The 20,119-nt window shown below is 43.3% G+C and overlaps 2 protein-coding genes across 4 annotated transcripts; both read left to right on the top strand.

Annotated features, from left to right (window-relative positions):
- Positions 1-655: 655 nt before the first annotated feature.
- LOC108873209 (ras-related protein ralB-B) lies at positions 656-5,031 on the top strand. Of its 2 annotated transcripts, none has more exons than XM_018661334.2 (6): positions 656-811; positions 2,004-2,031; positions 2,224-2,380; positions 2,463-2,671; positions 2,751-2,925; positions 3,286-5,031. In XM_018661334.2, the coding sequence occupies exons 3-6, from the start codon at positions 2,267-2,269 to the stop codon at positions 3,391-3,393; spliced, it is 606 nt and encodes a 201-aa protein (XP_018516850.1). In that variant the 5' UTR covers positions 656-811; positions 2,004-2,031; positions 2,224-2,266; the 3' UTR covers positions 3,394-5,031. The 2 variants fall into 2 exon arrangements, with proteins under 2 accessions (XP_018516850.1, XP_018516849.1); XM_018661333.2 differs by having other exon boundaries at positions 657-811; positions 2,221-2,380.
- A 656-nt stretch (positions 5,032-5,687) lies between these two features.
- On the top strand, positions 5,688-10,056 carry LOC108873210 (fas apoptotic inhibitory molecule 1). Of its 2 annotated transcripts, XM_051065911.1 has the most exons (8): positions 5,688-6,216; positions 6,490-6,558; positions 6,916-7,111; positions 7,595-7,675; positions 7,908-8,057; positions 8,703-8,931; positions 9,132-9,181; positions 9,712-10,056. In XM_051065911.1, exons 5-8 carry the CDS (start codon positions 7,941-7,943, stop codon positions 9,859-9,861), a joined length of 546 nt encoding a protein of 181 aa, XP_050921868.1. In that variant the 5' UTR covers positions 5,688-6,216; positions 6,490-6,558; positions 6,916-7,111; positions 7,595-7,675; positions 7,908-7,940; the 3' UTR covers positions 9,862-10,056. The 2 variants fall into 2 exon arrangements, with proteins under 2 accessions (XP_050921868.1, XP_018516854.1); XM_018661338.2 differs by lacking the exon at positions 6,916-7,111.
- Positions 10,057-20,119: the final 10,063 nt, after the last annotated feature.

Raw genomic sequence — 20,119 nt, 5'->3', positions numbered from 1 at the left:
GTAGACAATGCAGCTCACTGTATGGTTTATATACTCAGACTGCAGCTGGGTGTTGACTGTGGTCACTGTTCATGGGGTTAAAGGTCAAATTCGGTCATTTATCAGTGCTGGTATGGCAGGTGTTGAAAGTTTTGTAGGTGATTAGATGAAATAATCTGATTAAGAGACATAGAAATAATCAGTTTTGTTGACTGTGAGGATTTTCTATAATTTGCAGTGAACTGAACCTCGTTGTGTTTTAGATCAGGAACATTTTTCACTGACAAAATTTGAAAAAGAAAAACATAGTTTGTGACAAACATTTATGTTTTAATATAATTTTAAAAGTAATGTATTTACAAAATCTATAACTAAATAGATAAATAAATAAATTCATAGATAAACACGAGGAATTCCGTGACATCATATCCTGTTAATATTATCGGTCTTGCCCTGAGAGGAGGTAAAAAGTAAGATGTATCACTTCGTGCTTTTCCCGGGTTTGTCAATTCACGTGCCGCTTCCAAACGACGCAGCTGCATTTTGCCACATCTATCCACGTGTGGTGTGAGTTTACTTTAAATCATATCATGTGAACATTGTTCGTTTGTATCTAGTGTTGTTTTTAACGTGTCGTTTCGGCTAAGGCTTCGCTAGCTAGTAGCAGCTAGCGCCATTTTCAGCGACAGAGTGGCCCGTCCGAGTGGACATAGACGATCTTTGGCTGAGTCCGGGTACAAGGTGGGGCAGTCTCTTGGTCAACTTGTAAAAGTTGAGTGCTCGTCGCTTAATGGCGGATTTCTCAGCGAGCGACAGGAAAACACGTTAGCAGGTGAGTTAGCGGACTTTTCCCGGTTTGTTTAACCCGGGTTTAAACTCTCTCCGCTCCGCCGGGGGAGAGGTTTAATGTGTGTTGAGGGAAAGAGAAGCGTTATCTGTAGCTGCTTCACTGGCTAGCTATCAGCCTGGTGACCGACACCGGCGCGCAGCCAATCAGCGGCGTCCTGCTCGCGGCGTCGTCCAATCAGAGGCGTCGTTCGGGCTGAAGGCGGGCAGCGGGGTGGCTGTTGAGTGTCTTGTAGAAAGTGTTTTACAGCTGTCAGCTGGCTAATACAGAGAGGAAGCTGAGGCTGTGTGTTGACAGGATGAATTATAGTTCCTCTTTAGGCACAACCAGGCCAATTATTCATTTATTTCTTCTTTGTTTCTCCAGCTGAGGATGTTCAAAGTTCCCTCCATTATTCATGCTGCTCTGGCCTTATGTTAGTTAGTGTCCTTGCCCTGACAGGGAGCTGGAAAGGTCACTGACAAGAGGGTTTTTCCACATATCTCCCTCAGCAGTGTATTTACAGTGGCTTTTTATCTCAGGGCCGTTCTCTAACACTGCTACTGGAGCACACCCAGGAGCCTCAGACCCAGGTAACAGCCCCAGAAGCCCCAGGTTTACTGCAGATTTCAGTAGATATTATTAACTTTTAGAGGCTTTCTTAGCTTCAAACACTGACTTTTACAATTAACCAAGTGTCTAAACTGTTGTCAGCAAATTTTCTGTCAGTGGAGTAATCAGTTAATCAACTTGAACTTCACAGGAATCTGGAGCTGAGCTGAGTGTAAATTTTAGAAAAGATAAATCCCTCATCGTTGTAGAAAACTCAAACAATCAGAACCAGTTTTCCCAGTTAAGCCGGCAGCTGGACACGACCACAACGCAGGGGAAATAAACGTGTTATGAAAATATTACTGAATGAAATCTGCATTGACACAGATTCCATGTAGTGTTTGTTTTTCAGGAGGTGACGTGTTGTTATCAGACAGCAGAGAGATGATAGGAGAAGTTTTGATAGTTTATCACACGACTTAGGTGACTAATTATCATTATTATGTGTATTTTTATATTAAATATTGAATGCTATAACTGCAACAGATGCTAATGGTTAGAGTTTTGTCTCTGTCTTTGAAAACTGTGGGTAACAAATAATCATTAATGCTAGATAATAATCAATAAATCCTTTTCTCTGTTGCAGACCTGTGTTACAGTGGTGTAAGAGTTTGGTGAGTAGGAAATATGTTTTTACAGATACATTATCTAGATTAGATTTATCAAATCAGTCATAAAATAAGTAAATAATAAATAATATTTTCATCCTGTGCTGGTCTCTACTTTTCCCTGTTGATCTCTCCCTGTCCCTGCTGGTCTCTACTGGTCTCTGCTGGTCTCTGCCTGCCCCTGCTGGTCTCCAGTAGTCAGGCGGAGCTGTGAACTGCTGGACTGACGTAGACCAGAGTCATGGCCTCCGGAAAGAACAAGAACCAGACCTCTCTGGTCCTCCACAAGGTGATCATGGTGGGCAGTGGCGGCGTGGGAAAGTCCGCCCTCACGCTGCAGTTCATGTATGATGAGGTGAGGCTCCAAGACCGCATTTCCCATGAGCCCCTCTGCTTCTGTTTCCTGTTACGTAATCTCTTTATTTCCTGGTCGGCAGTTCGTGGAGGATTACGAGCCCACGAAGGCCGACAGCTACAGGAAGAAGGTGGTGCTGGACGGCGAGGACGTTCAGATTGACATCCTGGACACGGCGGGGCAGGAGGACTACGCCGCCATCAGGGACAACTACTTCCGCAGCGGAGAGGGCTTCCTGCTGGTCTTCTCCATCACAGAGCACGAGTCCTTCACGGCCACGTCCGAGTTCAGGTCCGTGAACGCACGCTTGGCGCACGCCGTCATAAAAATGGTGAAGAAAACACTCACCCAGATGTTTTTTCTCTGTCAGGGAGCAGATCCTGAGGGTGAAGGAGGAGGAGGCGATCCCTCTGCTCCTGGTGGGGAACAAGTCGGACCTGGAGGAGCGGCGGCAGGTGTCTGCCGACGAGGCCACGGCGAAGGCGAGCGAGTGGGGGGTTCAGTACGTGGAGACATCAGCCAAGACGAGAGCCAACGTCGACAAGGTACTCGCTGCCTCCTCTGTAAACTATAAACGTTCTGAAGCTCCTGAACGCATCAGGAGGTTCTTATATGTTTATAATAATTAGTAAAGTTATTGTTTGTGCCTTTAAAATGTTTACAAATGTTTGTTGAAGTGCTGAAGATGCATCCAGGAGCAGAACTCAGCCTCCTCCCTGCTCCCTCCTCTCTCAGCTCCAGGATCAGTGCAGCATTTTCAGTGCAGTTAAAAAATGACCATCTTGTAGAAACACGTCGTCGCCTCGGTTCTTTCTGCCTGGAGGGAGTTTACCTGTGTCTGCCTCCACCTTCCTGTTCCCACTGTTTAAACTGAGCTCTCTGTCTCCTCCTCCTCCTCCTCTCAGGTGTTCTTCGACCTCATGCGGGAGGTTCGCAAGAAGAAAATGTCCGAGAGCAAAGACAAAAACGGACCGAGCGGCAAAAAGAAGAAAAAGCCCTGCTGCATACTTTAACCTCGAGGTGACAAAGTGCCAAAACCAGAAAAAATAAAGAGAAAGAAACGCTCAGACGGGCTGAACCAAAGCAGGAACAGTCCAAACATTCACTTCAGCAGCAGGTGAGGGAAACACCTGACAGTCCCTCACCTGCTCGTCTCTTTGGGGCATTTATTTTTACACCTTAAAATGTATTTTTCTCCAAATGTATAAAACCCAAATTTAAAATGTGTTAGTGACTCTGTGTTCGAGGAGTCTCACTTCTGTTGCTGTGTGTTTGTTTTAAAGTCGTCTGGAAACCTCGGTACTTCCCCGATTCTGCTTCCTCTTTATGTACAGATCCTGTTGAGTCAAACTACTTTACATGGCCAAAAGTATGTGGATGTATGCGTTGAACGTCCTGCTCTAACAGCCTCAGCTCCTCTGAGAAAACCGTTTCTTTACAGAGCTGGATTTGTGCACGAGAGATTTCCTTCACCAGCTTCGTATCATCCCTACTTTTAAAGGTGGAAAATGTATCAGACACTAAAACTCTAAAGACTGTGACACCTTCTCCACCTCTGGTTTGTGCACCTAAATTTGAACAGTTTGGAGCTTTTAGACCAAAATATCTCAGCCTAAAAACACCCCAAAAATATCAGGTTTTGAGGTGGAAATCGTGTCTTAAAGGAAGGAAAGAGAGGATGGAGGAGTAACGTGAGAAAGAGTCTGAGAAAAAAAGAGTGGTTCCACTCAAAACTGGTGGAAATTCACTGCAACCAGGAGCTGATTTGGAGGAAAATGGGGCTTGACAGTGTCATTTATCCTCTGTTCTGACAGCAGAGGTAGAAATCAGCATTCATGTTGCAGTGTTTGCTCTGCGTCGTCCCCGCTTCCGTCCAAATTTCCAGTAAATCCCAAACAGAAAAAGCTGTGACGTCTTCCCGTTAAACCTCTGCAGAGGAAAAGTTGTCTTCCATTCGATGGAAATCGTTTTTGTTTTTAAAATGACCAAAGTGTCCACATACTTTTGGCCTCTCAGTGTTGCTGTTTGCCTCCTCTCTCCTCCTGCAGCTTCAGTGTTCACAGGAAGCAGCCGAGAGTCTTTTTAAAGTGGAAAACAAAGACATGAAGGACGAGCGTGTCTGAGAAGCTCTGACGACAATCTCGATAAAAGTCGTGTTTTTGTTTTCCAGAATGTTCCAGTGTGAGATGTCGTGCCTTAAACTGTGTTTCCTGGTCTCTGTCATCTCTGTAAAACTGTTTTAAAACTAATTCACTTCCAGGAATCTGTGAAGAAATCACCTCTGACCTGTGCTGTTCTCCAGAAGCCAAAGAGTTTGATCTGTTTTTGTCATGAATGCCCTTTAATCAGTCTTTATTTTCTATGTGTTGCATGTGTTTTTCACACATTCCTGACATGTAACCACACACTCCTTCCCTCTCCACCTCCCTGATGAACACGTATAATTTATAATCACACTTTCAAAGGGAAATACTATTTAAATCACTGGCAGCATCATTATCCTAAAGCTGTTTGTATTTATGACGTCTGTGGTTTGAGGGGAACTCGTTCTGTTGCACTTTTCCAGCTGAGATCAGTTTGTGTTTGTGTCGTCGTTGACTCGCAGACGACAAACTCGTATTCATTTGATAATAAAAGGAAAGACAGACTGATCGTTGACGCTTCCTTTGTGCCGATCGCATGGGTTTAATCCAGTGTTTTAAAGCTTAAATGTCCCAGAATATGGTATTAGTGCACAGCAGGTTAGTTAGTCTAAATAACAGTGAATAAATAATAAAAGAAAATGAAGCTTTTCTGTCAAATACAGTCACATTTTCCCTAAAAGTTGCACCAAATGACCTGCAAACCTCCTATAAATGTATAAAAAATAAGAATAAATCAAGAAAATAAACATGTTAACACAGTTCATTGGACTCAAACTGCTCCTCATAACACAGTTAAGTTCTTCAGTTCTTTATTTTTGTCTTTGATTTGAAGGAATCAGTTTTTATTTGTTGATTCAGAGTTAAATCTGTAGATGCAGAGTGGAGGAAAATATTTATAAAAACAACCATCAGTTAATTTAATAAAAACAGCAGACGACTCATAAACATCTTAATTATCTGTTTCTAGATTTAGACTTTAACTGAATGAATGAAACAGTGAAGTGTATCAGCTCACTGTGGCCACAAGATGGCGCCATAAGCTCAGTTTTAAAGAGTGAATCTCATCAAAACCTGTATTTACTCTTAAATCTCATCTAAAGTCAGAATCAGGTTGTTAAATATTTCTTCAATTAAGTAAAATTGTTTCCAGTTTTTGTATTAACTTTCATTTTTCTTGATTCTGCTGCAGCGTCCTCGCTGCACACTGACGCCTGAGCTGCAGTAATTAACTTAGACGTCAGAGTTTTTTCATGATAGTGACTGAACATGTTTGGGTTTTGGGCAAAATAAGACATTAAGTCAAGTCACTCAGGTGGTGTTTTACAGACCAAATGATCCAGAAAATAATCAGCAAATGAACTGATAATGAACTGATCATCAGCTGCAGCTCAAACTGATTGTTGTTTCTAGTTGAAACAGGCTGAACTCACTTTATTTACAACATCTCACTCCTGAAATCTTCTCCAGTTGAGGCGATAACTTCCTGATGTGCAGGAGCTGTTTTAGAAAATAAGGTTTTTATGTCAGAGGATGAAGAACAGTGAGCGGTTCCAGGTGTTTGACCTTTAACCTCCGGCTGCAGGAGCATGTTTTGTCCAGCAGGTGTCAGTGTGTAACAGCTCTGCTCTGTCCTCAGGTGTTGACTGTTACCTGGTGCGTGAACTCTCCATGAACATACGTCCACAGCAACAGGTGAGGTTCACATCTTCATTATCGTCTGGATTCTTATGACGCAGATTCAAAAAGACAAAAGAGATTTTCAACATGAATAAAGTGACTAATGACACAGAAATGTCTGTATCTCAGAAACTACAGTGACTTATATCAAATGTTTTGGTAAAATCAGATTCAGAACAACGTTAATTTGAATAAACTGATGTGCAGCCACAGATCAAACCTCAGTGGTGAGTTATTAATAGGCTGATGAGGTGAAATGAAAGTGATGTTGTTGTTTCTGTTCCACAGGAATGTAGCTGTGCCTGAAGTGAAACGTGGACCTGATCTCACCTCAGCTCTTATCACATATTAGACCAGGTGAGGTAATAATCCAGACTCTTAAACCTGGTACAGGTGGAACTGGTCGGACCACCGGCTGCAGCTCTTCCTCCTCCTGCTGCTGCTGCTCGTTGTTTCTTCTGTTCGTCCTGCTCTGATTTGAACTTTACAGCAGCATCAAAAAGTATTCAGACCCCCCTCACTTTGTGTTTCTTTAACCAGTAAATCCTGAGCTAAAGCTTGACCTTTGACCTCCCTGTGGAAAGGAAGAGAGGATGAATAGATTAAACGTGTTATGACTGACAGATTTCCTCATGCTGTTGTTTTCAGTTTTTAACGACTTCCTTCCCTCTGCTGAGAGTTTCTCTGTTTCTCTGTTGCATGATTTGGCTGCAGCTCAGATATGAGACACATTAACCCGTCTGTAGATCCAGTGTCTTCTGAAAACAACAACAACAATAGAAGCTTTGTCTCTGAGTCACTGCTGGAGCCATCAGAGCTGCTCTCACAACAGAGACTCCTGCTGGATGCAGCGATGCACACACTGTCGGATTCACTTCTCACTGCTGAAGTTCACGATGACACCACTTTGGTTCTGGGAAAATTAGATTTTCAAGAACACTTAAGCATGTTTTTGGGTGTAAATGATTCATACTGAAGAGTAAGATCCTTTTTGTTTAACCAGAAACAGCCGTTTTATCACTGCCAGACTCCATTGACAGAAACAGGGATTTAACCAGGAGCTGCTGGAATACCACTGCCTCCATCTGTTAGTGTGTCTGTGTTACTGTGTGACTTTCAGTGGTGGAAGAAGTAATCAGATACTTTACTGAGTAAAAGTACCACACAGTAACACAGACACACTGACAGATGGAGGCAGTATTCCAGCAGCTCCTGGTTAAATCCCTGTTTTTGTCAATGGAGTCTGGTTCTGATATATAATGATATTTCTGGTGAAACAAAAAGGAATCTTCTCTTTAATAAAAAGGTTCCTCTCTCAAAGCCTTGTTTCTATTTGATCCTGTGTGTCCGTTTTTAACATGTGTCTCACCTGTTTTGTCTTGTCCATGTGCAGGTCAGAGGTCAGAGGTCAGCTGGACCTACAGCCTCACTGATTGGCTGAAGGAGTGTCCCAGCTGAGCTTCACATAGAGCAGGTGGGTTTCCTCAGTTTCAAACACCTCTGAGTTACAAACCAAAGCGTGTCCTGGTTATGTGTGGCAGTGTAGAGTGAGCTCACACTCTAAGCCTCTTACAGTAATACACCTGCTGCTGAGCCGACACCACGGCCGAGCAGAGCTGAGCAGAGCCGGGCTCCGACCGGACGGACTCTCCTCGTGTATTTCCAGCTCCTGAACATGACATTTCAGCCCATGTTGTGATTTCCAGGCGTCTGAGACCAGGTCCAGAGGAGCGTCAGAGATGCTGGGTGGAGATCTGGTCGCCGTGTGGGAGGTGGCGCTGAGTGACGGCGTTTACAGGATCGAGTTCGCTCACGGCACCACCACCGGGAAACGAGTCGTTACTGTCAACGGACAGGTGAGACGCTCTGTGATTTCCAACCATTTTCACCTTGTAACCTCTGAAGATGAAGTTTATTTATGACACCACATCATCCACCACACCACATGACCCTTCAGATTTATATCAGGACCCCTTCTAAGGTCCTGAACCTCAGTGTGGGAACCATACATTCAAGAGAAAATTCCTCTAATGTAGTAGAAGTACTCCCAACATTTACTGCAGTAAAAAGAGCAGTACTACAGTTTAAAATACTCAGTTACAAGTAAAAGTTCAGCAGCTAAATGCACTTTAAGTATGAAAAATTACAATTACGTTAAAATTAGTTTAAATAAGTAGAAAAAACAAGATTTTATTGTTTAATTCTCTGTGGCTGTGACTGTGGAAGAGACATGTTCCATATTTAATATGAATATAAATCAAGTTGTGTGTCTTTAAGACTCAGAGAAACATGTTTGAGAGGTTGTTTAATATCTACTTTATACATCTTCATACTTCACTGCTCTTCACTGCAGTCCAGATTCCATCTCCTAAAACGAGTTGTTTTAGATAAAGTTTAGTACTTAGTCTTAGTACTTCTTCCACCACTAATCAGTCGTTGTGTGCAAGTAAACAGGCAGAGGAGCTGGTGAATGGATGAATACCTCTGTGTTTCGTCGACAGGAAGTCATCAGGAAAGACTGGATGTTCAAGCTGGTCGGGAAGGAAACCTTCATGGTGGGAAACTCCAACACCAAAGCCACCATCAACATCGAGGCCGTCAGCGGCTTCGCCTACGAGTACACGCTGGAGATGGGCGGGAAGAGCCTGCAGAAGTTCATCGACAACCGGGCCAAGACCACCAAAACATGGCTGCTCAAAGTGGACGGGGAGGACTACAGGGTGGTCCTGGGTGAGCGGCTCACTTCAGTTTTGTTTTAATCTGCTGTGTGATGATGCAGCTGCAGCGTGGACAGGATGTAGGTGAACACTTGACCCACTGTAGTATAATCTGCTCAGGGCCGAGGTCACTGCAGTTATTTTAGGAGACGAGCAGGAACCTGACCGCTTAGTGGCACTAAATAAAAACTCTACTCTCGTCTTTTTTAACAGAAAAAGACACAATGGATGTTTGGTGCAACGGGCAGAAAATGGACACAATGGTGAGAATCATTTATTCCTGTATGGAAATATAAACATTTAATATGCTGTAAACTCAAAAAGAGACAGACCTTTTTATTAAAAAGTAACCTTCAGTTTAACCAGAAACATCACCATATATCTCTACCAGACTCCATAGAGAAAAACAGGGATTTAACCAGGAGCTGCTGGAATACCACTGCCTCCATCTGTTAGTGTGTCTGTGTTACTGTGTGGTACTTTTACTCATATAAAGTATCTGATTACTTCTTCCACCACTGAAAGTCACACAGTAACACAGACACACTAACAGATGGAGGCAGTGGTATTCCAGCAGCTCCTGGTTAAATCACTGTTTTTGTCAGTAGAGTCTGGTAGTGATATATAGAGATGTTTCTGGTTAAACTAACAGGATCTTCCTCTTGAATAAAAAGCACTGTCTCTGTAGGATTTTGACCTAATGAAGATGAAGGTGTTGACATCAGATATAAAACCTTTTGGAGGGAAACTCTAAACCTCTGTTTCTGAGCATCTTTTCCTCTCCTGTCCACAGGGAGAGTTTGTGGATGACGGCACAGAGACACACTTCATGGTCGGGGAACACGAGTGTTGCATCAAGGCTATGAGCAGTGGGAAGAAGAAGAGCGGCATTGTGCACTATTTGCTGCTGGACGGAGAGAAAATACCAGCTACTACACAATAGTGCTGGACCAGAGTGTTGGAGCAGAGCTGAACTTTCAGAGAGACTCTGAATGAGGTACTGAGCTGCTGAGCTTCATGAAGAGGGATCAATACTTTTATTTCTCATCATTCAGCTGGGATTTATTACACATTTAGGAAACACAGATGGAAAGATGTTCATGCAAATTATAGTAAATAAACTCTGGAATATGCAGTATTAACACTGGGTTCTTATTTTGCAACTTTATTTTGAAGGGGTTTCTACATTTAATAAATGCCGCTGTCAAAATAAGAGAATTAAAAGAAGAAATCAGGGGAATAAACGTTTTCTTCATGTGCGCAGCCTCCGCGCAGCAACCATCTGCTTGATGCAAGTGCGTCAAGTGCGCAGCAGTTGGATAGAAGAAAACCGGAACATGGGATGTGTTACTGTCAAAATAAAAGCACTTTAGCGCAACTAAATATGCAATATCAAAATCACTGCATCAACTTTGAATATGAATTCATTCTAGAAATGAATTGCATATGGAAAAGAGGTAATTGAAACAGTTTCTGTCCCATATTTCTATTTATTACTTTAACACAACATCTGAGATCAATAATTTTATGGGAATAATAAAAACTAAAACACAAGAGCAATAAAAGAGAAGAAGCGCAGTATCAGGTTAATTTATAAATGTCAAAACTGAATTCTTAACATTGCATTGTGTGTGTATTTTATGTTTTTATGCAGTTTTTAATGGAGCTTTCACCTGCATCTTTTTTAACAGGTAGAGTAGCTGTGTACGCATGAACATCCAGTCGATCAATTAATCTGCTTTAAACTACTTTAATAGCAGATTAATGATTTGAGTTATTTTTCTAGCAAAGGTGTCAAAGGATTTGCCTCTTCCAGCTTCTCAGACATGAGTATTTGTTGTTTACTTTGTCCTGGACATTTCTAACTTTCTGACATTTTACAAAGTGATTAATCAGGTAATCAAAAAGATAGTTGGCAGAATGGCTGATAAAGAACATGTTTACTTTTTGTAAAAGTCCTGGTCAGTACTCTCTCCATGATTACTTATATCTGACTTATTTGGATGTCCACTGCATTGTGTGTTAAAAGCTCACTCTTTGTCTTGGAAACAACAGTCAAACAACTACAAAGACACATTAAATTAACACAAAGAGACACCAAATGACTATAAAAGACATAATATGACTACAAGGAGACATAACGTGATTAAAAATAGACATAAAGTGATTACAAAGAGACTCGTGACCTCTGTATTCCTAAAATCCCGAAAACGCACTGGTTTTATTTTGAAAATCCGCGCCGGAACCCTCGCTGTTCGGCGCGTGTAGCTTGAGCTCGTGGGAGGAAACACATTGACGGTAATGACGTTCCCGGCTGGGATACAGTGGCTCCGGTCTACACGGGATGGACCTCACCGCTCTGGCAGGGGGGCAACGGCTGCGTGTTTTGCGGGACTCACCTGTGTAAATACGCGTCGTTTACAACACCTGGAGTAATTTTGGAGGCGCGCGAGCTCCGCTGGTTTCCCACTGCTGGGGTTTGAATCTGGACAGAGGACGTTATTTTTTTACGCAGCTGGTCCCGGAGCGGAGACAAAACAACGGACGGACGGGAACAGGCATCCTAACTCCCCCACCACGACCCAGTAACTGTTTACCAACTGTCACCAGCTGCTCTTTGGCTTTATATTTTTAAAACGGCAGCGTTAACCTCCTCTCCGGAGCTTTAACTTCCCTCTCAGTCGTTATGGAAAACCGACTTTAACGGCGGAAAAAACGGTGAGTTTTCCCTCTTCACCTCCCGGCTTGGAAGCTACAGCTAGTTAGCTTTAGCCGGCTAGCCCTTAGCCACCTAGCAACAAGGCCGTTTTTTTATCCTCCTCCTGTGGTCAGTTATGACTGTAAGTGGCTCTAAAAGCTGTTTTAAACCAGAGCGGGTGTCGGTTTGATTTCTCACGGACTGTGAGGATATGGGGAGGCGGTGCTCGGGCTGCCGCACATCTGTCGCCGCACCGGAATTGGGAGCTGGGACACCCCGGGGAACAGCTGCCTTCAGCGGCCAGTAGCAGCAGCCTGGCCCCCTCCGCCAAAACCAACCTGGACATATTACTGTTGTTAAAACTTCCAGGCATGTAGAGCAGGATAAAGAGTCTTATTTGCCTCGAGAGACTACCCACATAGACATTTAAATTAGCTGCACACCTGGTGGTGAATAGTGTGTGAAGTTCATCAGGATACAGAGGGAAAAGCATGAATTAAGAGGCTGTTTCTCCTGGAGGTCACAGCTTCCTGTTTACAAAAACACCTGGTCTGATCACCTGAGAAAGTCCAGCTAGTCTCCTCTCCCTCTCCTCTCCTTTTGTTTAAACCCTGGGACCCGGACAGGAGCTGCAGCGATGAACTACCAGCAGCACCTCGCCAACTCGGCCGCCATCCGATCCGAGATCCAGAGGTTCGAGTCGGTCCACCCCAACATCTACTCCATCTACGAGCTGCTGGAGCGGGTGGAGGAGCCGCTGCTGCAGAACCAGATCCGGGAGCATGTCATCGCCATTGAAGGTAAGACACCGCACTAGCTGATGGCCTTACACTGAGCTGAGTCCTTGTCGTGTGTTGTGGTTTCTCTGGTGAGAAACGCTGGTTTCATTTCCTGGTGGTTTCCTTTGATGAGGGTTTGACAGAGTCTTCTTGCACAGAGAGCGAAGTGACAGGGTTGTCGCTTCAATTCCTTGAAATTTTGCTGCTGCAGATGAGACCAGGGAGCTCTGTTTACACATGACACCTGATAAGAGCCATTCAGTATTGATCCAGTATTGATTATTACCACTCATATATGATGTGAAGGTGAGGTGATAACAGCTATTTCCTTTTTCTAGTAGTTGTCAGTGATTTTATCTTATAATCTGTGAGTTTAGATGTAAATATTTGGTGTTTTTTAGCAGTGATTGCACAGATGTTACAGTGACAGCTCAGGTATTATCTGACACATAGGCTCAGTGTTGTTTATTACATATTATTAGCAGCACTAATAGCTGTCTGATTGTGTTTTTCTAGCTGAGTCAGTCAAATTAACATCAAAATAACAGCAACACGACCTCTTATGACCTAAACAAACATCTATTTAAAAGCAGTTTGAGCCTGAATTTGTGCAAATGTGTGTGAAGAGTTGATCTGGTGGATGGAAGTCAGAGTTTTAACTGATGAAATTGCTTGTCTGCTTTTTATTAAAAAGTCTGGTAAAACTTGAAGTGAATGTAAAGTGGAGACAGGCCACAAAGAGTCTGATAATCACGAGGCTTTTGCACAAAACGAGTCTTCTTGCTTGTGATGCTCTGAGAGAATTTTCTGTTTTCCTGTTTTGTTATTGTGACGGTTTTCTGCGTTCAGACTTAAATATGTGTTAAAATGTGGAATAAATGATGGAGTCGTGCCTCAGGACGACAGGTGGTGTTAGCTTGTTGTTTGTGTGACCTGACTGTGCACAGGTGTGTAGCTGTACTGTGTCACATTGGTCCAGTGTCTCTTCTGTATCACCTCACAGCTCTGTAAGACTCTACACTCGTATGTTTTCATTTTAAAACAGTGTATTAACTGGAAATTACCTCTGTCCATACTAACACCTGAAAACAGTCACTGGTGCCAACAGTAAAAGACTGGACACAGGAATTGTTGCAGTTTGCTTAAATGAGCAGTTTTGTCCTTAAAGTCTTTCCATATGGTGGTGGATGATAAAATATGACGGCATCATTTACTGGAAATCCAGTGTTGCTGATCCAAGGTGATTCTCAATCACTAACATGAAAACAGCATCATTTATAATTGAGTAAAATCAGCAGAAATTTAAAGGGACTCTGGTTTTTGCTGGGGATGAGTCACAGGGTTGTTGTTAGCAACAAGAGACTGAAACTGAAACTCCTTCAGTCTCTTCCTTTATTTGATTAGTTTGAGGACTACTGAGCTCTATTTCTGCTCAGACCTCTGGGTCACATGATGAAGAGGAGGAGGATGAAGTCTGTCTGTGTCGTACCAGAGTGTGGATATGTGTTGTCTAGACCTAAACTGGAAGCTGCTGTGTTTGTGTGTCGGTCAGCTTTGTTTAGTTTAGTGGTACAGATGTGTCTCTGAAAACACATGTTGAACTCTGCAAAACCTCATTTTGTTTACAGACAGATTTAAAAGCTATGTTTTTAATACATTTTCTATTAAGATTTTTTACTTTCCCACCTAGAAAATATCAAAGTCTGCTGCTAATAGTCGATTTTCACTGACTTAGATCAAGGTTTTTATTGATAAAAACCAAATTATTGCAGTTTTGTTCCCTCCTGGATGCTTGTATGTTGTGATAAATTCAGACTAAAATGAATGGGGTTTGGTTTGGATCAGACTCTCCATCAGGACCAGTTTTAGTGTTGTTACAAACAGTAGCACTTGCTCAGCGGCCACGCAGCTGCACAGCTGTCTGAGCGACGTAACACAATAGTCAGAGCGGTGACTCGCCGCTCCTCTGTTCATTTCCATTTCCCCTGAATTTGCTGGCACACAGTGACTCACTCAGCCTGCTTTCATGCTGGAAATGACCCAGAACGACAGCAGCAGCAGCAGCAGCAGTGCTGTCATCCTCTTTCTTCGCCCCTCAGCGCACATCTGGACGCGTCGCTCAGATTCATGTCATGTTACGCAACCTCCCAGCTCGAGAGGCCGCCGTCCCAACTCTGTGTTTGTGTTGTTATGTAAATAAGTTGTCGATTCCTCTCAGAGAAACTCGCGCTGCTGCTGCTCCTCTCGGCCGATTTCTGATTCTCATTAAGCAGGTGAGGAGACGTCGGGACTCGGCCTAGTTTTACGGTGCCGTGACTCACGTCTCTCCGGCGCTGTGGGGCTCATTTGCATGTGAGGTGTGTTTGAGGATGGATGGAAGCCCTGCCAGCCAGGTGACACTGACCCACTTTTTGCGTCTGGCCTCCAACATCACTCACTTTGTTTTCCCACAGCAGGAAACACAGTGAAGTTTTATTCATGGGGAGGTTTCTAACAAACAGGTTTGTCCTCAGAGGGGTTTACAGACTCACATCAGACTTAATGATGATTAAAAACAGAACCAGAGCTGCACAGACTTTCTTCTGTGTTTGTGTCAGCAGGAAGTTGTCGTGGATGTTTGGTTCGGAGTTATCTGATGGAACCTTTCAGACAGATATTGTCATTTCCAGCCAGTTTTGTCAGCTTGTTTTGGAGCTGTTATTAGCAGATGATGTGTGCTTATTCACTATGGAACTGTAGATATTAAAACTCTGCATGTACCTGAGCACTTTAAGGACTTAGGGTTAGGTTATTGAGACCCTGTTCCAGTTACAATCCCGTTCCAAATTGCTTCCAAAACTTGGAAGAGGGAGTTGAGAAGGAGAGGAAGAAATGGTCCAAAGTGTGTCTTAATTTCACAAATAAAGACTGCGACAGCACTCGATATAATGACAGTAAAATGGTTATTTCAGTGTAAGTCAGCGTGGACAGGCAGGCGCAGCAGATTTTAAGAAAACTTAAATGAGAATGAATGCTGTGCAGATATTACAGGACACATTAATATGTTGGAATGAAGAGGTAGTCCCAGAGTTTGGTTGATGCTGTGGCCTGTGAGCAGAAAGTAGATTACAGTAGATCAGAGTAGAACAGGTGCAGTAGAGAGCGACAGGCTTTAATCTCTCCGGCCTCTTTATCAGAGCTGCTCTCCAGTAACATGGCCGTTTCTTTTCCACTTCAGCCTTTGTCTCCCGCTGCTTTTGTCTGAAGTTGTCTTACAGTTGGCCTACAGTCAGTGAACGCACCATGTGACCCAGTTAGCCCTCACTGCTGTGTGTTTGTTCACCCTCCAGGCTCTGTGTATCCTCTCTCATTTGTCAGGACCGTACCCACATAGCGCTCGCTCTCAGGTTTCAGCTGTTTGCTCTGATGCAACTCCTGTCATGTTCAGGGCCGGCGTGGGATAAAGTAAGGCACAGAGGCGGGCAGGGTTTGGGGTTCAACTCCCACTGGAACCACCTGTAGTGACATAAACCCTCCTGTGCTGCCAGGGAACCAAAAGAACACCAAGCAGGGTTTGAATGTTTATAGAATAATCAGTGCGTTACCTGCTGCTCTGGCTGCTTCACTGCTTTGTTTACTCTCAGTTTGTGGTCTTTTTCCTGTTTGTTTCTTCTGGCTAAAGTACAGTCATTAGTCACATCAAGGCAGAATCTCTGGGAAAACGAGAACAGTTGTGTTCATGAACCAACACAGGCACCAAACACTAAATGTCCAAAACCCAAAGATATTCAACTTTCAGTAAATCTTCACATCGAAGAAGCTGGAAGCAGAACATTTCTTCTTTTCACACTCGTCATCATTTGTCTTTCTGTGGGTTCGTTGATGGATCATTTCAGCACGAGACTTGGTTGCTGCTCCTGTTTCCAGGTTTTAAAAGTGATATTTCCAATTCAAACGACCTCCAGCTCATTGTGCAGAGTTTAAGACTCTTAAAGTTAATGTTTGGATCAGATTATTGGACAGTTCTTGTCCCAAACGTGTTGTTTTGTTGGTGTGGAGGTGCAGAAAGTCCACAGCACGTCTCTACTAACTAGTTCTAATGATTCTAATGAATGTGATATGATAAAAGGTTGTTAAAACTCATTACTTTTCTAGAAAGATTCAGAGTGTGTATTTTGCTTTGAGTTATCAGGCAATTGTTGTAGTAGTTTTGTCGAAACCCTGCGGACAAATAGATAAATAAGCGTTTGTGGACGACTCAGTGACTCAGAAACAAACAGCATCTTATCAGAGGAATCAGTGTTTGCAGCCATTTGTTTATTTGTTTGTTGACTGCAGCACACTCTCCCTCAACGCTCACACAATATCAGAACAATGTAATCGTGCTAAATGGAGGCTGGGAGGCAGATCGTCCGTCAGAGAGCGATTATGTAACGCCGCTGCTGATTGACGTCCGGGAATAACAGTAATAACAGTAAGAAGAAGTTGCGGGGATGCTTTTAAACGAGGGTTTTAGCCGTTACATAACTGCGACCGCTGCCAGCACGCCAGTCTGTCTTGAGAAATTATGCTGAGATCTCTGCACCTTTTGTCCATAAACCCCCCACCCCCACCCCCACCCATGCTGACTGCACCAGATTAGGGCCAACTGCAGACATTATGTTCTCTCTGTAAAGTGGTTGTGTACTTATGTTTTTTTATATATATACCCACAGTCATTTGTTTTCCTGCAGGCCTTCTTTCATTAGGCCTAATGTAAGAGGTGAAGCATGAGTCATCATCAGGCTCAAGTACAGTGAGCGCGCTCAGTGGAGGCGGGGGAGGCAGACTGATAATGTGGCTCTGTATCAGGGCCGAGCAGCTAATTGTGTCTAAACACAGATTCAGTTTAAGTACAGTTTGATCACTGGCACTGTGGTCCAGGTTCTGCAGGTTCTACAGGAGTTTATATTAGAACGTTCAGAGGTTCTTTAGTCCTGAACGAGGTCCTGGTGGTCAAGGATGGGATTATACTGGTCCTTTATGGTTTTAGCAGTCATTAAGATGGTTCTACTGGACCCTTTTGGTTCTAATGGTCACACATCAGTCAAGATAAATGTTGTTTATTTTTTTTACCAGTAAATGGAGTCAAAACAAAATTGTGGTAGTTGGTAACATAACATTTAATCAGACATCAAGTAGAGGAAGATATCATCTTTCCTGTTGTCCCAGGAGGTGGGGAATCATGTTTTCATTCAGAGGTCAAAGCAGCATATGGAGCTGCTGCTGCTGCCACGTGTCAGACAAAGGTCAGAGGTCAGAGGTCGCTCGGTGTTGTTACCATCTGATGTGAAATCCACCAGTGAGACAAGGTTAACTGGGATCTCCAGGATTAGCTGCAGATCACAACTTTTCCTGCTTCCTTTAATCTGCACTCAGTGGGTTATATGGATCTGTGCTGACACCAGTTAAAGTCAGATTAGAGGTGGAGACCTCCAGCTGCCTCACACAGACACTGGACAGACAGAAACACTGCGTAGAGATGCTTTAACCGAGTCGTCCTGACATGTCAGTGTGTCAGTGCAGAGTCCTGCTCGCGCTGCATGTGTCCACAGATTAACGAGATAACGAGCGTCCCCGAGCAGGTTCCTGTGCGGTCGGCCTGACAAGCTCATCGATCGGTCTGTGGAGGAAGCAGCTCGTTGTGTGGGGGGGTATTGATTCAGGAGAAAATGTCAGAGATGTGATGTGCTGGAATGGGAGGGATTCACTGTCCTCATGCTGCTGTCAGAGACGGATTTACACGCATCAGAAACCTAAATACCAAGTCAAACGAGCTGCTCAGTCCGTTTGATTAGGTGTCAAGTCTGAATCCAGCCTGAAGCCGTCAGGTCTGGTTTGTAGCTGTTGCCACGGGAGACGAGATAAACCATCATCAGACACCTGCTGCAGCCGAGTAACAGACTCATAAAAATGTCAGGATCATTTAATGTTTGTGTCATTATTAATTTATTGAATCTTTTTGACTGAACTAATCAGTTCTTAACGAGAAGAAGAGACGTCCATACAACAATATTCTGTGAAGCTTTCAGTGTGTGAGCTGCTGATTAATGCTAATGTGCACAGATACAGACCAGAGAGACCACACTACAGAGTTATCACCACCTTACAGTGATTATAGATCCATGTTCGTCTTGTCAAGGTGTCTGTTAATTTCCCAGGAGCTTCTAACACTTTAAGAGCTCCAGGTAGCTGTAGAAATAAATGGCATTTACAGTATTTATTTCATTGATTGGACATAAATAGAAGTAGATAATAGAACCTTAATGAGCCAGTCATTCAGCCTCATATGAAAATTCAGAGATCAGGACAGAGTTGCATCAGTTTAGTCTGAGTTTGTGCAGCCAAGATAAAACTTGAAATTCAACATTAATATTCTAAGCACAGGTCTGATTAATGTCCTAATGACTCAGGGGTGACAACTTGTTTGTTTACGTGTTGTTTGATGTCAAATGCATCCAGCGTACACAGTTGAATATTTAGTTTCTCAGAAATGGTTTGAGCCAAAGTTTTTAGCTGTTTCAGTTGGACATTCCACAGATTTTATAGTAGGAAGCAGGCAGGATAAAGTCTGGTTGATGATTAAATAAAATAGTAATTCAGCTCACCGTTGTGTCTGAACCTGAGTGATTAGAGCAGGATGTGCAGGTGTAACAGCGGCGTATAAACGTGCAGAGGGACGACAGGCAAACACAGTGTCATCAGCCTGTGCTTAAACATGTGTAAACGTCCTGACTTGTTGTAATTTGTACCGAGCTCAGGGAGAGTCACCTGTGAGCGACGGTGCTAAAAATACTCCACCGGTCCTTGTGCCGTGCATGCAGATGATGCAGGGATCTCTGGGTAAAATCCTCCTGCCTGCAGGGTCCCATTAGGGAAATGTAGTTGTCAGCCGTTCCTCTGTGTGTGACTGTCAAACACATGACTGCACTCGAATGTAAGGGTGTTTTACATGAGCGATACGTCTGATGCTTTTATCTGTTTGTGACCTTGGTCGGCCTGTAAAGCTCTTTATTCACATTCTGTTTTCTTAGAGGTGGATCACTGAGGAAGTAGAAGCCAGGAGACTTTATTCTGTATGAATGATGATGGTCGGTGATGTAGTCTCAGTTAAAAACAGCCTCAAGGCTGCGAGACCCCGTATTATACAACAGTTAAAGCTGAGTATGTGTGTGTCTCTTCCTACGTCTGTTACTTGTTGAACTGTTCCTTCACAGTGACAGTTTTACAGAATATGACATGTTTAGGTTCAAGAGAAAGCTATAGAGACAGAGCTTTTTATTAAAGAGGAAGATCCTGTTAGTTTAACCAGAAACATCTCTATATATCTCTACCAGACTCCATTCACAAAAACAGGAATTTTATCGAGCAGAACACAGGAGCTGCTGGAATACCACTGCCTCCATCTGTTAGTGTGTCTGTGTTACTGTGAGACTTTCAGTGGTGGAAGAAGTAATCAGATACTTTACAGAAGTCAAAGTACCACACAGTAACACAGACACCCTAACAGATGGAGGCAGTGGTATTCCAGAATCTTCTGTCTCCTGCTCGGTTAAATTCCTGTTTTTCTCAATGGAGTCTGGTGGCTTTGAACGTGGCGATAAAATGGCTGTTTCAGGTTCAAAAACACACAGATATAAGATTGATCTCCATCTCAAAATGATGTAACTGTGACAGAGATGCTCATGGTTTTATATAAAGTGAGT

The sequence above is a fragment of the Lates calcarifer genome, linkage group LG7_2 (assembly GCF_001640805.2).
Source record: "Lates calcarifer isolate ASB-BC8 linkage group LG7_2, TLL_Latcal_v3, whole genome shotgun sequence".
NCBI lineage: Eukaryota > Metazoa > Chordata > Actinopteri > Centropomidae > Lates > Lates calcarifer.
Note: the sequence above shows the minus strand (reverse complement) of the source record. Positions and strands in the feature narration are given on the sequence as shown.

What these genes read in the sequence shown, in the direction of transcription:
- LOC108873209 (XM_018661334.2), top strand. Translation starts at nt 2,267, where the DNA reads ATGGCCTCCGGAAAGAACAAGAACCAGACCTCTCTGGTCCTCCACAAG. An exon ending in TGCAGTTCATGTATGATGAG is followed by an intron (nt 2,381 to 2,462) that starts GTGAGGCTCCAA and finishes CCTGGTCGGCAG; the next exon opens with TTCGTGGAGGATTACGAGCC. An exon ending in ACGGCCACGTCCGAGTTCAG is followed by an intron (nt 2,672 to 2,750) that starts GTCCGTGAACGC and finishes TTTCTCTGTCAG; the next exon opens with GGAGCAGATCCTGAGGGTGA.
- LOC108873210 (XM_018661338.2), top strand. Translation starts at nt 7,941, where the DNA reads ATGCTGGGTGGAGATCTGGTCGCCGTGTGGGAGGTGGCGCTGAGTGAC. An exon ending in TCGTTACTGTCAACGGACAG is followed by an intron (nt 8,058 to 8,702) that starts GTGAGACGCTCT and finishes TTTCGTCGACAG; the next exon opens with GAAGTCATCAGGAAAGACTG. An exon ending in GGACTACAGGGTGGTCCTGG is followed by an intron (nt 8,932 to 9,131) that starts GTGAGCGGCTCA and finishes CTTTTTTAACAG; the next exon opens with AAAAAGACACAATGGATGTT.